The sequence below is a fragment of the Artibeus jamaicensis genome, unplaced genomic scaffold, assembly GCF_021234435.1.
Source record: "Artibeus jamaicensis isolate MK-2021 breed Jamaican fruit bat unplaced genomic scaffold, CSHL_Jam_final scaffold_612, whole genome shotgun sequence".
NCBI classification, from domain to species: Eukaryota; Metazoa; Chordata; class Mammalia; order Chiroptera; family Phyllostomidae; genus Artibeus; species Artibeus jamaicensis.
Window position 1 is genome coordinate 6782628 of NW_026522049.1, and position 17430 is coordinate 6800057.

The following is a 17430-nucleotide window of genomic DNA, read 5'->3' on the forward strand; positions in this document are numbered from 1 at the left end:
GTAAACAGAGGCTGTCGAATTCACCTGCTCTAGTGATGGGACATAGGCAGGAAGTCCAGACTGCAAGGCAGGATGGCACAAGTGACAATGACTCCTTGTAACTCTTTTTCAAAAGCCTAAAGGTGGTGATGCCAAATCTTCGAGTAAATCAAAGCGATCTCAGGGTCCTGTCCATATTACAGCAGGAAGTGAACCTGTCCCCATTGGCGAGGATGAGGAGGATGATCTGGACCAGGAGACATTCAGCATAGTAAGTCCTGACATTGAGGGACACCAGCGCTTGCAGCCCCAGTGCTTGCTGTGGCCCTGCCTTTCGTAGGCCCAGCCACACAGGCTCGTTCAGTCTCATCCTCTGTACGTTACTTTGGGAACTTAGCTTCTAAAAGCGAAAGCCCTGAGCTCTGGAAAAGGCTGGTAGGAAGATCTTCATATTGCACTTCTAGTAAAAAAGAGTGTTAGGGAATGAAGGCCATGTCGTGTGCTTCTGGTCCGAAAGCGCCGCAGGGGCCCTTTGTAGCATGTGGAGAACGAAAGTGTCCACTGAGCTAACACTCGTTGAGTGCTGTGTGCAGCCCCTGGAGTTACTATGGTGAATAGATAAGGTTTCACTGTAAATGTTACATTTGAGCAAGGGGATAGTCAGATCACTATGCAACTATGTGTGTGCTACTGTCACAGGGCAGTTGAGGAGAAAGACTGGATTCCACAAAGGTCTGTGAGGAGGGGATTTGACCCAGTCGGGATATCAGGAAGGCACGTTTAAGGAAGGGATGTTTGAATTGGACTCCGAAGGAAGAGGAGGGAAAGGTAGGGAGGGGGACAGGAGGGAGGGGGAGACCGTGCCCAGGCCAGGCAGTGGCACACATGAAGGCCATGTGGCGGGACCCAGCGTGGTGTATTGAGGTTACAGAGGCCACTGTGGCTAGACTGGTGAGAGAAAGGGGACAGCATGACATAAGACAAGGCCGGGGTCCTGGCTGAGGTAGCTAGAGCAGTGGTGGAGGGGACATACCCTACGTGTTTCCTCCTTGCAGTGGCCTTGCAGTGGTGGGAGCTAAGGCGTGGCCTTGGACAGGCGCTGGCTCTGTATGGGCAGGGACGGTGCTGGGGAGGCTGTGCACGACCAGGCCTTGCGTGGATGGGGAGCACCCGGGCGTCCTGTCCTCAGGGTTCTGGCTCCCTCCTGGGGCCGCCTGTGTACGTTTCATTGTGCTGCATCCAACGAGTCCCTTCCCCACGTCTCCTGTCTCTTCCCTTGCCCTCAGTTTTCACAAATTACAGTTCACTTGAATGGTTAATTCTGTTTCAAAGAGAAAGTGACCTTACGAATGTCAAAATATTCTTGCGCTGTCAGTAAGGGATAGAATTTTGACCTTATCCTTGTAAAGTAGTTTTTTCTGTCTTTCCCCTTTTCTCTGTGTTCCCCAAACCCATGATGCATGTATGTACGTACATGTATTTTCTTTGTACTTATCTCATTTTTCTTAGTTCTCTTTACTCTTCAGCCTGTGGTCTCTCTCAGAGCAAGTTCTGTGTTTGTCTTTACGTGGAAATGCTAGTAGAATATCAATAAATGAATAAATTCATACTATCCTAAAAATGCTTTTACATATTGGCTCATTTACTCATTTTTATATTTTGAAATCTTTATAGATACAGAAAAGTGTTAGGAGTGTAATAGACATTGATATGGTGCCATGAAACTCACTCAAATCTGCATTCTTTCAAAGCTCAGAATATAAAGTTGAAGCCCATGCTGTTCCCTTTGCTAAACTCATGCATTTCCCGTGTCGCCTCCCCAGAAGTGACCGTGACACTAAATTCAGTTGTTATTTTCATGGGTGATTTTAGAGTTTCACTACTTAGGTCGCTAAAGACAATAATAATACTGCTCCCGTAAGCAGCCAGGTATCGTCTTTGTGCGTTATGTGTCTGTATGCTTTTTCCACAATAACCCTGTGATGAAGGTCATTACCTCAGTGCTACATACTAAAAAATGAGGTGAGGAGAATGAAGGAGCTTGTCCTGTGCCCCAGGCAGTTTGGTCAGAGTCTGGGTTGTGGGAATGACCCGGCAGTGGCAGCAGAGTGTAGGACTTGCATGGTCCTGATGCGTCATGGTCACATCGTGAGGCTGCCTGGTTCACGGTACCGTGTGCAGCAGGCCTAAGAATTTCATTCAGATTACTTCGTGATAATTTCTTCTTAAGTTCTTAGTTGTATCTTTATGGGACTTTGTGTTTTTGGGTAATGGACTCTGAAAGTGGTCCCTAGTGTTATCTGTTCTTTCATTTCTCCATTTCTGCTTCTTAAACTCTCTTCCTGGGGATCCCCTCAACCTTATCTCCCATTTTTTCATTTGAGGCTTTTGTTTCTTTTACATGTTTTACTGCCAACATTGCCCTCCCTGTGGTTCTCTGAATGTTAGATGCTTTTTCAGATGGCTTAGTAATTAATCCTCGGTTGTTCTCCTTTTTAATTTGGTCGCTGTTGTTCATGTCAGGCACTCCCTCTAATGGCTCAGGAGTCCTCGGTTGTCTGCTCATATTTACGAGTGGGGTCCAACTCAGATTGGGAGCTCTGAGCGTGTGGGCAGGGCTCGGGGGACTGAGAGTGTTCGCTCTGGGGCCATCTGGCCACGCAGCTTCCCTGGGAAGCTTCCAGTGGATAGTCAGCATCGTTCAGCTCTTCCTCTTGGGTGGTCAGATTTTATGGAGAAACCTCCCAGTCCCCTGACTGGAGAGTGAAGGCCTGGCTTTCTTCCTTCTGGAATCTGGGAGCAGCCTAAGACTGGGCTAAGGCTCATCGAGTGTGCCTGTGTTTGTATAACTCTGTCCTCGGTGCGGTAACGCTGCCCCTCTGCTCTGCTCGCCCAGACCAGCTCGGAGACCTTTCCTTTATCCTCTCGGAGAATGCGTTTTCTTGTCTTGGGCTGGGCCGTGTTAGAGACCTGGGTGTCTATTCTGAGTCTGAGTATGGTTACTCGTAGGCAGTCTTTGAAAAAACAGTCCATCCTTTTAGCCCTCACCCTTATTTCTAGAGACAGAAATCTTTTTTCCCCTTTGGGGGAGATTTGCGATGTACCTCAGGTGGTTCTCAGTTCTCGTAAGTCATTTCCCTTGTGCCAGTATTTTGTTGCTGTTTTCGCTCTCATTTTTACTTTGTGGGCTTATGTCTTTTTAAAAAACAATCCCTTTACTATCGTTTTATCAGGTTTGGGGAGGATAAAAAAGATTCTTATGTTCAGTTCACCATCTTTATCTGGAAGCCCCTCCCTGAGTTTCTTATAAGCCTAAAGAACTTGTAAATCAATTTTTTAAAAAACATGCAAATAATTTATCCTGTCATTTTAGCTGTTTGTAATGGGGGGTTTTCAGGCTAGGTCTGTAATTTTGCTTCTCATTTGATCTTCATGAAGGCCTTGTGGGATTATCAGGCCCCTCTGGCAGAGGAGGAAACAGCAGCATTTTCAGAGGCCAAGTAAGGCGTCCACGGTCATTGCTCCAAGCGGTGGTGGTGGGTCTTGCACTTCAGGTGTTTCTGACTCTGATATTGGTACTCGTTCCACTGGCTTAACCCACCTTCTCCAGTGATCTCAGGGCACAAGGGTGGGCTGTGTGTTCTCTGGGAATTCAGGGCACAGAACACAAAGGAGGACACGTCTCTGCGGCAGGCACTTTATGTTTCTACCCTCTTGGCCTGTTTCAGTGTAAGGAGAGGATGAGGCCCGTGAAAAAGGCACTGAAACAGCTGGACAAACCCGACAAGGGGCTCAATGTGCAGGAGCAGCTGGAGCACACCCGGAACTGCCTGCTGAAGATTGGAGACCGAATAGCCGAGTGCCTTAAAGCTTACTCCGACCAGGAGCACATCAAACTGTGGAGGAGGTAACCCACCCGGGCCTCCAGTTGCCCGCTTTGATTTGAGAGAGAGAGAGTGAGAGGGTGGGAGGGAGAATTGTTTTTTTGTCTTATGAGAAGTGACATATCCACGTAATGAAACATTTTTTTCCCCCAACGAAAGCCATCTTTGGCAACATACCTGCAAGGCTTGAATTTTACTTTCCTGAAATAGGCCATTCCACTGAGACCAGTCTTCTGAATGGGTTGGATGATGTCATTAATTTATAAGAGAAAGATGGCGAGACTGGGTTTGCTGGCCTATTCTCAGAAGAGACTTAGCCTTTAAGTGAAGGCATAGAAGTCATCTAGTTTTACTACTTTACCCATCTGAAGTTGATACTCAGATATAACAATTAATTCAGCTCTCTACTACCCAGGAGGGGAAACAAGTTAAAGTCACCAAACTGATAATTAAATAACTGCAGCAATAAGTTGGATTAATTCAGTTAATGTACAACTTTAATTTGTAAGGCATCATGACTTATATATTCATTTATATATGCACTTCTGATATCTTAAGAAAATACAGCAAATTTCCCAAAGGTAATTGTGCCATTAATTTCTTTCCATGATCCCCAGTTACTTGGACCTCATATACTTCATGGTTAATATAATTATTATCTTCGTGTCGTACGCTCAGTATCAGTGGATCGGTTTCCCAGTGAAAATGGTTTTAATGAAAACCTTCTATCATGACGCCATCCAGAGTGTGCTTCACACTCATTTTTTTTTCAGTTTTAAAATGTCACTCTTCCCCTTTACAATGTTACCACCTTCCTGTCCTTAGCCATCCGGCTTTCTTTTAACCGGACTTCATTCCTGTTGGAAGATAACAGAAGGCCAGCCTAGCACGTGGCTCCGTAAGCTGGGCGGCCTCCTGTGCCCGGGGCCTGTCTGCATGTTAGTGCACTAGGCGCTGTGTGCTGGCTGGCAGTGCTTCATAGGAAAGTTCCTGCTTGCTCCTGAGAAATTGTGCATCACGAAGTAGTGACCGCAGAACTAAGTGTAGCAGGAGTTCCCAGAAGCAGAAAGCATGTGCCAAAGAGGAGTTGGGAGGCACGTCTTTTGAGAAGTAGGCAGGTGCGCTTGAACCGGTCATAGAAAAGTAGAGTGGACCTAAATGAAGAGCATTCCCAGGCTGCAGCAGGGGCCCAGGGGCCCCTGGGCCAGGCAGGGGACTGGGGGGTTTTTAGGATTTAAGGCAGTTAAGATGGCTGAAGTCCTACTAGAGCAGTCCTTAGAAAGGAAAGGAAGGCAAACAGCTTTCTCCGTGGTGTAGCAGGTATGCGAGCTAGGGAGTCAGCCCTGTGTTCTGCGAGTAGCTGAGCGCAGCGGGGTGGAACTGCTCCAGAAAGAGCGTGAGGATGTGAGGCTCCCTTTCCAGCTCCCTGAGAGGGCCCAAGCCTCTGAGTTCTGCACCCATTTGGTCAGCCACTCCCGTGCCCATAGGAATGCTGTGCGCTAGGCTGAGGGCAGTGGCCTTGGAGGGGAGAAGTGCCTCAGGGTTTTAGGGAAGGAACAAGAGGCCTTGTTGACTCCGGAAGGAGAGAACAGGCAGCCACGCAGAGATCCCTGTCTGTACCTGGGAGGTGGAGGTCCTCGTGGACTGCGTGGCGGAGGCCAGAAGCATGAAAGGCAGGGGCAGGCTCGGACTGGAGTACCAGGTGCTTAGTGTGACAAATAGATTTGAGTTCTGAGAGAGAGCCCTGGTCTCTGGAGCTCAGTCAGAAGCCATTGACAGTAGCATGTCAAAGGTGTGTGACAGGCAAAGGCCTGAAGGAGTATTTCTTTCTGTAACTTGATTTCCACACTTGGACAGATTGCATGGCAAAATTCAGTAGCTTGCCATCAATCAAAAGAGAATAAAAAGTTATTTTTTTTAATCTATGATTTACTAGAACTGTTTTTTTTTTAAAGGAACCTATGGATTTTTGTTTCCAAGTTTACAGAATTTGATGCTCGAAAATTGCATAAGTTATACAAGATGGCTCATAAGAAAAGATCTCAAGAAGAAGAGGTAAAATACAAATTTAATCTTAATTCATTCAAACAGATAAAAATCAGTTCCACAGGAAATTTCCTTAGTTACTGTTTTCCCTGGGGAGGGGATGGTAGGCTCGTGGGATGGTGGGTCTCCTCCTGACTGTATGGATGGAGCGTAGGAGCCGGAGCGGTGCAGGAGCCCCTCTGCCTAGTCCTGTGCCTCCTTCCTTTATGTTAGCTGTGCGGCTTCTCAGCCCATTCCACTAGCTAACCGAACACGGTCTGGCAGGAAAACAGCCAGTACATTTATTGGCTGTTTCAAACAGTGTTGAAATTCTGATAAGGGGTTGTTATTCTCTGTCATTCTGTCCTGGAATCGTTTATTCACCAGGCCTTTTCTTTCAGATGCACATGTCTGTTGTCACAAATGTGGCTCCTGACAGGTGACAGGATTGCGAGCACAAAATCTTTTTTTCTGTCCTTTTCTGGGCCATGTGAACTTGGTGCCCTTCTCACTTCTGTACTGAGGGTCCCAACTGCTCACATGAAGGAGCGGACAGGAGTGGGAGTCCAGAAGTTGCCCCCCCTTGGTGTCGCCGGGTGGGCACAGCAGGGACTTGGCTGATGGTGCAGGGCCTGTGTTGCTCGTGCAGAGAGGTCCATTGGCAGGCCCGCTGACAGGCATGCGGGCCCAACCCATGTTAGCCATCAGGGCCTGTCTCGGAGCATTTACTGCCGGCTCTAGTAACACAGCAGCTCCGTGAAGGCAGGAGTTTTATGTCTGTTGGCCTTTGCTGTGTCCTCAGCACCCAGAACAAGGGCAGGCACTCAGAAGTACGTGTTGCATGAGTGTGTCCTGTGCCCTGTGTTGAGTCAGTGCTGTGCGGAGCTGTGGAGCAGTGCCCTGACGTAACTAATAATCTTACGCAGAAGAATGTGATGTACGACATAGCAGTAAATGCAGCAATGATATACTAACATTGCTGAATGGCAGTGTACATTTTAAGTGGTATAAGAAGTCTTTTAATGAGTAGTCGGGAAAGGCCCAAGGAAGGAGGGGAGTGGTTGGGAAGGAGTAAAAGCTGGGGTGAGCGTTGCAGGTTGCACACGGGGAGTGAAGGGCTTCAGCACCGTGGGCGTCCAGAGGCAGTGCGAGGTGGGCACCAACTGCAGTGGCCCTGCCCGGGGGGGTCTACATGCTTCGTCTGCAGGACGGCTCAGTGAGACCCATGATTGAAACATGGGCCTCCCGTCTAAGGATGTGAGCCTGTTTGTAGTGGAAATAACTTGAATGTTCAACAGTGAGAACTAGATTCAGTGAATCATGATACATGATTCATGTGGTGATACTCTACATTGGGGAATATTACTCACCGTTCAATATAATATTGTAGAAATAAGTATTCCTGTGAGATGTTCATGTTAAGTGAAAAACAGTACCAAATGTTTTTAACGTACATGTATTTTTTTTTAAAACACAAAAATTGGCTTAGGAAGAACACATAGACCAAATTAGACCAGTCGGGGCTGTCTGGTTTAGTTAGCCTCAGAAAGTGGGTGGTCCTGGTTTGACGGGGAAGGGGAACCTCAGAACACTGACCTCCTGGGCACCTGTTCTAGGGCCCAGGTGCTTACAGGTGCCCATCGGGGGAGCTGGCCTAGTGGGGCAGGGCAGCAGGTGGCGCGCTGAGTGTGCTTTGCAAAGAAGGTAGTAAATGGCAGGTCAGAAGCCAAGAAGGAACTATTTGAAGGTGATGATCTGCATACCACGCTTGGGAATTCAGCCTGGGACCTTGAGAGTCTCTGGTTTCCTTTTACTCTCTAGGAGCAAAAGAAGAAAGATGATGTGATTGGTGGTAAGAAGCCATTTCGGCCCGAGGCCTCAGGGTCAAGCCGGGACTCGGTGATGTCTCAGTCCCACACCCCGCACGGCCTGCACCCCCAGAAGTCTCACCTGCCCGCTTCCCACGGGCCACAGATGCACGGGCACCCGAGAGATAACTACAGTCATCCCAATAAGAGACACTTTAGTAATGCAGGTAGGTCGTGAAGTGGACTTGGGAAAAGAGCTGACAAAAGGACCATTTTATTTTCCAGAGATGGCACCTGGACCTTTGTGCTTTATTCTTGGCCATCACTTTGTTGTCCTCTAGTTTTCAGAATGAGATAAACCATGAAATAAAAGTATGTCCTTTTAACTTAAAGAAGACTTCATAGCCCCCATACACAAAAGACAAATGCTAGGCTGAGGGAAACAATCTACATTATCCATCGTAGTTAAATGGTCAGAATTGTCAACATTGAAAGACTGTTAATATTGAAAGAGCCCTTGTAAGTTAATAACAAAAGGATAACCGGACAGAAAAAATGGAGTCATTTCAAGGTTTTTTTTCAGTACTCGGTGGTGACACAGTAATGCATCAGGGGCAGTATGTTTCTGGTTTCCTGTAAGTCGAGGGCGTTCTCCAGTGTGCACAGATGCGGATAAACTTACGCAGTTTTCACAGTTGTGTAACGTGTAATGTTCAGCTTAGGCTTAGAAAGCAAAGCTGGTAAACTGGGTCTTTGTTACTTGCTTAAACAAAGAGAAAATTTTTTTAAAAAGGGCATTCACACCGAGGAGGAGATTCGAACGGCCGGTGTGACAGGACGGCCAGCCGGGCCGTCGGCCTCGCGCCTGCGCTCCAGAGCCCCGGCTCTCCCCATGGCTGCAGCAGTCAGCCCGTCCCTGTGTGAGGTTTTCTGCTCTTTGGAATCGTGCTCCTTCCAGTCCTGATTGGTTTGGCTGCTCTTTGATGTCTTTAAACAGGTTCTTTCTTGTTTATCTGCCCTTTCTTAATGTTCTTGGCAGTGTGTCATTTCTGCTGTAAGCTCCTCTGAACTGCTTGGAAGCAGAAGTTTGATGTCTTCTAATATTAAAAATCAAGTAGTTCCAAATTAGTCGATCACCATTTAGTGGGAGGGTGGGGGGAGTACTGAGTGTGCAGGGCAGTTGGGAACGGTTCCTGTGTGCTCAGATCTGGTTGTATTAGTTGTGCCGACTTTTTCCTGGGATTGGGCTGATTTTGTGTTATTCCTGTGATGTCACAGATTTTATATTCTGATCCTTTGAAAGAACTCTTCATATTAAGCTAACTGTAGTCTTTTATTTAAACCCTGGATTCCTCATCCATCTCCTTAATAGCTCAGTACTCCTAACCAATGACCTACCTCACAGAGGGCTCAAGAAGAAAGAGCAGCACTGTGTGACTCCTTTGGAAGTAAATGCGACTTGGCCCGGGCTGTGAGCATCTGCACTGTGCCACAAGCGTGGACACCCTGTTTGGAATCGGACTTTCCATTTGGCTTGAGCCGTCTTCAAGCACTCTTTTCACATTGTGGAGGTGTCTCATTTTGTTGTTGTTTGTTAATTCTTAGGGAGAAGCGTCACAATTTCTTACTTCTCAGTCCTCTGGCCCGATCCTCGCTGGATCAGCAATGAATTCAGGCCACTGGCTAACCGTACATGGTTTTAATGGTGTAAATTTCTAAGCTGCATAGTTTCCTTCATGGTGTTATTCTTTGGCTCTGTGGAAAAATGCTAGAAGACCAGCAGAATGAGTGGAGACATTTATTTGGTGGCATGTCTGTGGTCTTCACATCGTTGTAGACAGAAGATTGGATTCCCCTGGAGGCAGTTTTTGTGCTACTTTCCGCAGGCAGCTATGAGAAACTACCACACACTGGTGACTTAAAACAACAGAAATTCATTCTTTCACAGTCCAGAGGCCAGAATCTAAAATCAGGATGTCACCAGGTTGGTTCCTTCTGGAGGAACCGAGGGAGAGTATGTTCCCTGCCTCTCCCTGGGCTCGTAGTGGCTGCCAGCCACCCTGGGTGTTCTTGCCTCGGGGCTGCGACGCTCTAGCCTCTGCCTCCAGCTCTGCGTGGCCTTTCTCCGTGCGCGTCTGTCTCTGATCTCCCTCTGCCTGTCTCTCAGAAGCATATCTCATTGAATCGAGGGCCCTAAATGCACAGGTTCTAAGTGGACACCTCACTGTAGCCTCCATTCCTGGACTTCTGTGTCTTCACTACCTTTTTTGATTGAAATAAGATGATGATTCTCTGCAGGGGGACGTGGAAGCTGAACAAGCTAAAATAAGTTTTACTTTAGCTCTCCCCTTGAGAGAGTGCTGACCCAGTTCCAAAGTTGGAGGGAGCACTTTTACCCTCTTTTTTTTTTTTTTTGGTGGTTGGTGCAGGGGGTGGGGCGGGTATAGGCAGGGGAAGAATAATAGAACCAGTGAGTATAGTTTGGAACAATTTTCAGAGACTAGCTTATGATACTAGCAGGTAAAGAAACTTCAGACGTGTAAATGAAGGTTATTACCTTCCAGCTGTGAGTTTCTGTAGTGCTTTTTTTCTGAATTAATGTTCAGTTTTTTGAGTGACATCTCATTTTAACGGTTGGCCCCAGTTTGGAAGGTGTAAACAGGTAGAAAATAAAGCACAGTAGTTATTAAGATTTCAGAAGGAGAAAGGCAGTGAATTTTCTTTTGCCTTAAAATGTGAGGGAAAGAATGTTAGGACTCATTAGTGGTATATTACCAGCAGCGAAAAGACCAAAAAGGAGGAAATTTAATATCTATCTATAACATGTACCAGCCTTCCAGTTTAAACTTCAGCAGTGAAAAGACCGAAAAGGAGGAAATTTAATATTGATCCATAACACGTGCCAGCCTTTCAGTGTAAACTTCAGTGGAAGTGAAACGCAGGTCATTCCTTCTAGCCATGAGGTGACTGCTCTCTCTCCTCCTGCAGATCGCGGGGACTGGCAGAGGGAAAGGAAGTTCAACTATGGTGGTGGCAACAACAACCCGCCGTGGGGCAGTGACAGGCACCACCAGTATGAGCAGCACTGGTACAAGGACCACCATTATGGGGACCGGCGACACATGGACAGCCACCGTTCTGGGAGCTACCGACCCAACAACCTGTCCAGAAAGAGACCCTATGACCAGTACAGCAGTGACCGAGACCACCGGGGACACAGAGATTACTACGACAGGTGTGCGGAAGGCCCTGGGGCACCAGGAGCGGGCCTCTGCCAGGGGCTGCCTGTTGTAGGGGGAGAGACAGCGGCATACGCATCAGTGTATTTATTAGATGCAGTGAGATGATAATGCGTTTATCTCATCCTGTGTCCAGACAGGATGAGATAAACTTGCTAAACTTGCTCCCAAGTTTGAGCAAACGTTTGGCCATTGTGGTATCTTTGCTGTGTTGCGGAGGAAGCGTGATGTAGACAGCTGATACTGTGCTGATCGGATGGTTGGTAGTAGGGACATCTGAGGTCTTTTGAGGGCTGAGGAGGAGGTGAGGCTGGTGATTGTTGATTTGGGCCCTGAGGAGTAAGGGCAGCAGGGAGCCAGATTGGGCATCATGGGCCCAGGCCAAGGATAGGCAGCCAGGAAAGGACCCCCCGGCAGATTAACACATCAGCAGAGCTCTCTTTTGCATCTGTCCTGCAAACTCCGGCTGCTGTAGTTCTGTTTCCACCCCTGGCTCTCAGGTCGGGAAGTCTCCTGGGTTCTGGTCCCTTCCCAGTGCAGAGGTCTGGACACTGCAGGCTCTGTGTGGGCCGGTAACCTGGCCCATCTCAGTAGTTCCCCGTCCCTCAGGAATCACTACTGTTTGTTACCTGCTGTCTGAGGTGATGTCCTGAAAACCTTTGTTGCGTACATTTTGTCTCTTTTTGGTTGAGGCAGGAGGGTAAACCTTGTCCCTGTTCCACTGTCTTAACTGGGACCTGAAGTCACCATCTGTCTTTATCTTTCTCTCTTATTGAGGTGAAAGTCACATAGCACGAATTAATTATTTTAAAACGAACAGTCCAGTGACATTTAATATATTCACAGTGTTGTACAACCACCATTTTTGTCAAGGTCAAAACCTTTTCATCGCCCAGAGAGAACCCTGTAGCAATTAGCAGTCATTCTCCATTCTGCCTTGTTTCCGGCTCCTGGCAATTCCCAGTGTGTATTCTGTTTTTTGGAGTTACTTATTCTGCATATTTTGCATAAATGGAATCATACATAAATTGGCCTTTGGGGACTGCCTTCTTTGAATACTTAGCATGATGTTTTAAAGGCTCGTCCACACTGTAGTGTACATGTGACTTTTCTTTTTATGGCTGAGTAATATTCCTTTCTGTACATATATGCTGCATTTTATTTCTCCATTCACCCATTGGTGGACATCTGGGTTGTCGGTACCTTTTGGCTGTTGTGCATAGTGCTGCTGCGAGCCTGGGGTGGAATTGTTAGTCGTACAGTACTTGTGTGTTTAACTTTTCACGAATCACCTAACTTTTTTCCACAGAGGCTGAACCATATTACATTCCTACCAGCAACGTAGGAGAGTTGCAGTTTTCCTACGTCTTTGCCAACACTAATTTCCTGGTTTTGCTAACACAGCCATCCTAGTGAGTCTGAAGGGGTATCTCATTGTGGTTTGATTTGCATCTCTCTCTAGTGATTAATTAATGTTCATTAAGGATGTTGAGCATCTCTCCGTATGCTTAGTGGCCATTTGTGTACCTTCCTTGGAGAGATGTTTACTAAAGTCTTTTGCCCAGTTTTGAATGGATTGTCTTCTCGTCGTTGACTAGTTCCAGTTCTCTTTTACTAGGACAACAGGCAGTTTCCCGTGGCCCTAAGTAAGAAATTGAACATTCTTTGCACTGGGCCAGTTTTTAAAAATAACCCTTCATCTGTTATTGAATATTTAGGTTGATTGTGGCTTTTGCTCTTGCTAATAAGTTAGAGAATAATTTTTGTGGCTCTTTTTCTCCTGGGCTGGGTCAAGGAATAGGAAAGTGTGCGTGGACGTTGCCAGTTTTCCTGCAGGGAGTGTGTGTGTCCAAGGGCCTCAAGGATTCAAGTGTGTGCTTGTTTCATTGCAGCTTTGATGGGGCTTATGCCATTTCAAAGGATGTGTTTTGCCAATAAGTATAAAATAGCCCTTTGTAATTGTTTTTGTTTTGTTTTGGTTTTGATTCCTAGTAATGTAAGCACTTGCTCTGAGTCCTGTGGAAGTGCCCTTGAATTTGAGCACAGGAGAGGACCGCCAGGCAATGCAGAGGGGTGGGAATGTGGCTGTGACCTTCCTGCTAATCCTCGCATCTCCATTTCAGGCACCACCATGACTCCAAGCGGCGGCGATCTGATGAATTCAGGCCACAAAATTACCACCAGCAGGATTTCCGACGAATGTCTGACCACCGCCCCCCAATGGGCTACCACGGCCAGGGACCCTCAGACCATTACCGCTCTTTCCACACAGACAAACTGGGGGAATACAAACAGCCCCTGCCCCCACTGCACCCTGCAGTCTCGGATCCTCGCTCGCCCCCTTCTCAGAAATCTCCTCACGACTCCAAGTCACCCCTGGATCATAGGTCTCCTTTGGAGAGATCACTAGAACAGAAAAACAACCCAGATTATAACTGGAATGTCCGGAAAACATAAAGGACAACTTGGAAAGTGGGAGAGCACGAGTCATTAGCACCTGGATATTTTTGGTCTGACCCAACAGGAGCCAGTTATCTGGACCAGTAAGTGGCGTTTCTGGACATGCTGCTGCTGTCAGCTTATCGGCTGAGGGGCACTTCCGGGAGTGGGGGGCTTCGGTTGGGTCCAGCTTTGGTTTGGTCACCACTCCTGCACCCTGGCACCCCATCCTGCTCCAGCCTGGTTCTGGCCTCCTACTTCAAAGGGTGCTAGGAGGAAGAGGTGACTTTTGTGTCCCAGCCTCACAGGCTGTGCTTCCCCAGTGAAGGAAGAAGGGACCTCAGTCATGAATGTTTTATTGCCGGGGTCACTGTGCCCGGGACCTGGGTGCTGTGGTCAGGGAAGGAGTGTGTGCATGAAGGCTGCCGGGACCTGCTGGACGGTGGCCAGGGCGAGATTTGGTTCACGGTCACGTGACAGTGCTGCTGATGGGGTGTGGGGATGAGTGGGGTGGGGTCTTGCATCATAGAACTTGAAGTGGGGGAGCAGTTATACCCCTCAAATGTGTTCTTGGGAAAATACCCTTGGGCCTCATTGTGTGACACCTATGTTGCAGGGGGTGGGGGCGGGGGAGGAAGGGGGTCAGCTGCACAGCGGCCCTTCTCGACAAACACTAATTTTTCCCACACTGTCTGTACATTTCAAAGGCGTAGTCCTCCTGAATGGGCCTCCTGGGCCGGGGAGAGTTGGGTCTGTGTGGCTGACTTGGGTACTGCTGAGTCAGGTAGAAGTCAGCGGGGGTCGGACTTGGTCGGGAGTGGGCAGGGGGGCGGTGGGGAGTGTGGCTGGAAACTGGAATCCCTGGTGGGTTTCTGATTCCTGTGACGGGCAGTAAAACTCCAGGGTCTGGAGAGGAGGGGGGAGCAGAGGCAGCCTGCTGGCCTGCGTGGTGCCAGAAGGCACCAAGCTGGGGGGGGTTCTGGTGAGCAGGTTCCCCAGGTGGGAGGGTAGTGCCAGGAGGGGGGGGGAGCGTTCAGTGTTGTGCTAGGTCAGCGTTTGCAGTTGGCGTTTTAGTGCCCTTCACGCGGCTCAAAGGAGATGACAAGAGTCTTATTCCCTGACACTTGGGGGTGGACAGGTGAAAAGTAAGTTACCTGTGGTGAACAGGCCTCCACTATTGCCATTAGAGCTGAACTCGGTCTCTTTTAGAACGACATCAACTAACATGTAGACCCAAGGTAAACTTTTTTTCCCACGATAGGAAGCATCCAAGGACAAGGTGACTGAGCTACAGACAGTGAGTGGTTCAGGACTGGGGGGCAAGGTGGTCACATCCATTGAGCGGGCTCCTTCCATGTCCTGATCCTGGGGCCTTCCGCGTCATTCACTTTACAGAGAGCATGCCAGTGTTGTTAGCACATCCAGAGGCCTCTCTGGATGGAGCCGGAATAACTGACTTGAACATGCAGTGTTCCTGTCTGCATCCAGGCTCAGAGCTGGGGGAGGCCTTCCATTGGGCAGACTTGGCATTGAACTCCCCCCACCGACCTGGGGGTGCTTCATAAGATCATTATCACGTACTTGCTGGTGTCCTGGGCAACACCATTGATGCCTTTACCAACAGCCTCCTGGTTGCATCCTGCTGGGGAAGCAGATGCGGCTCTGGTGGCTGACGCTTCCTGCTGCACAGAACACCCCAAGGCCAGCCAGCATGGAGTCCCCAGAGAGGGTCTAGGCCCTCACCGCCCAGGCTGGGAGTCCATTGGGCCCACCACCTCCTTATTTACCTCCCCACAAACTTGGGGTTCTTCACCCTTCACGTGTACCACGCATACCCTACGGCAAAGCTTAAGGGACAGCATAGGAAGCCCTGGCTAGGGTCATCCACTGGGGGACAAGTGACTGCCCCGTGGGAGAAGGTAGGAAATCAGGTCTCTGCTTTGGCCACTGTAAAGTCGGCTTCTTGCTGACGATGCTAACACTACCCCATGTTTGAGTCGCCTGGGAAGAAGGAAGGTGAAGTTGGCTTGCCAGATCTTGGAGACCTGGGAGGGGCTGGGCCCCAGGGTCTTCCCCTGGGAAGTCAGGCCACGCCCTCCTGGAGGCTCCCAGAGGTCCCCAGTTTCCTTTTACTGTGAAGAGGCCAGAAGGAATTAACTGAGACCCTACATTTCAGTACTCACCAAGGCTTTTTGTTGATAAGAGATGTGAGTTAATCCCAAAGAAGTCTCACCATGAGGAAAAAGAACTTCCTCTTGTTTGCATACAGGACCTTGAGTGCCATATAAAAGAGCAGAAGGCAGTATCAGCCAGATCAGTGTTAAGTTTATTATAAAATTGCAGCATCCCCATAAAAGCACCTATTGCAGGTGTCGAAGTATGTTTGGAGAAGGGAGGCATCTCCCCACTGACCTCAGTCCCTGTGAACACTGTATGCTTAGATCAAACACGGACGTGTGCACAGGTGGAAACTCATTTGTGGATGGGAGAAGTTGCCCCAGGAATCTCGGAAGATGGGGTCTTCCATGGAGCCCTACTTTGAAAGATTTCATAATGGGGTGGAAATAGCAGGACTGAGGAAGAGGGGAATTCGCCTCACCTGAAACCCAAATATAAACAAGGATTGGCATGGCTACTGTCACCCTGGAAAAGGGCATGCGACCCCCAGACCCAGCATGGCTGTCTTTCAAAGACGGCTGGAAACAGCCAGGCTCTCCACACAGCTCCCCCCCCCCCCCAGGGCCCCAGGCTCCCTCTCCTCCTAGTCATTCCCTGTGCCCTTCACGGGAAACCAGAACACTTCTCACATCATGCTGCAGACATTCTAGCCTGGCGACTGAAGGCCGCATCAGAACGTGCGGTGCAAACGCAGTTCAGCTACGAACCCACACGGACCCTGAAATCCTACAGACCAAAACGCACTCGTCAGCAGGAATGGGGCCCAGGGCCTGCCGCAGGGGTCGCCCGGCTTCTCTGGGGGCTGCCGTGCCGGGCAAGGAGAGCCAGGCCAAAGGTCCAGGCTGCTTTAGTCCGTCTGCGCCCCCCTCGTTCAGGGGCAGACGGTTTTTCTTTATTGTAAAATTGTGGACTTTTAAAATCTGTTGACTAAACAGTAATTAATTTATATTTGTGAAAAATGCCACTGTCCTAGTGATTTCTGATGTAAATAATGTTGTTTATATAGTATGTATTAAATTTTCCTACATTGTAAAACTGCTGTACTTTTGATTCTTGTATATTAAAAAGTGTTACTAAGGATTTGTAGACTTGGGCGAACACGTTGCGTTGCATCCGCAGGGACTGACTGGCCTCCCCTCCCCTCCCCTCCCTTCTCTGGGTCTCTGGGTCATGGGGACTGTTTGACAGGTGGTGAGATGGGGCCCTTAAAGTTGGGTATTTTTCCCTCCACAGCGCCAGTTGTTGGGTCCAGGACCTCACACCACAGGGGTTGAAGGTTTTCCCTGAGCAGCCATTGCTGAGGTTAGCAGTCCCCTGGGTCACCTTGAGTCCATAGCCTGTGTATCCCCGCACCTGGTGAGATGGCCTGGCGGGGCTGCAGGTGTCCCGGAAGGTGCCTTTGGAGACCTGCGCCCTCTGCATCAGGTCCTGCAGCCCCCACCCTTCTTAGGAAATAAAAACACCGTGTCTGCCAGCCTGCGGCCTTGAGGGTAATTTAACAGTTGGGTTACATATTCTTGAAGGGGAAAAAAAGCATTTTATAATGGAAACACTGACACAAATGTTAACTCTAGCAATTTGGCACAGGGGCAGGCCCAGCTCCTGCGAGGCCCAGACGCAGAGAGGGTGCCCCAAGGCCTCAGACGGAGAGCCCGTCTGCGCAGCAGCAGCAGCTGCAGAGGTCTGCCAGGCCCGAGAGGTTTTTCTGATAACTCCAGGGACTCTGAAACCAACCTCTAGGCTGTGTGCTGCTCTTAATTCTCGGTATGACCTGGCTGCAGGAGCCTTGCCCAGTCTGGCCCACCCGTGCTCAGAGAGCTTGGGGATTTACCCACACATAGTTCTCTTAAGTCAGAGACTGAAAGAAGAGTTGAGGGT

General features: G+C 48.8%; 1 protein-coding gene across 7 annotated transcripts in view; it reads left to right on the forward strand.

Moving 5' to 3' along the window:
* CHD2 (chromodomain helicase DNA binding protein 2) overlaps nt 1-16618 on the forward strand; it is an 84294-nt gene extending 67676 nt beyond the window's left edge. For 5 of the 7 annotated variants that reach the window (XM_037145078.2, XM_053658837.1, XM_037145076.2 and 2 more), the window contains 6 exons: nt 116-250; nt 3708-3886; nt 5819-5918; nt 7710-7923; nt 10685-10931; nt 13059-16618. In XM_037145078.2, the coding sequence (XP_037000973.2) occupies nt 116-250; nt 3708-3886; nt 5819-5918; nt 7710-7923; nt 10685-10931; nt 13059-13392 (1209 nt within the window). In that variant the 3' untranslated portion in view covers nt 13393-16618. The remainder of the gene's footprint in view (nt 1-115; nt 251-3707; nt 3887-5818; nt 5919-7709; nt 7924-10684; nt 10932-13058) is intronic. The other 2 variants (XM_053658839.1, XM_053658838.1) reach the window with 1 other exon arrangement.
* Nucleotides 16619-17430: the final 812 nt, after the last annotated feature.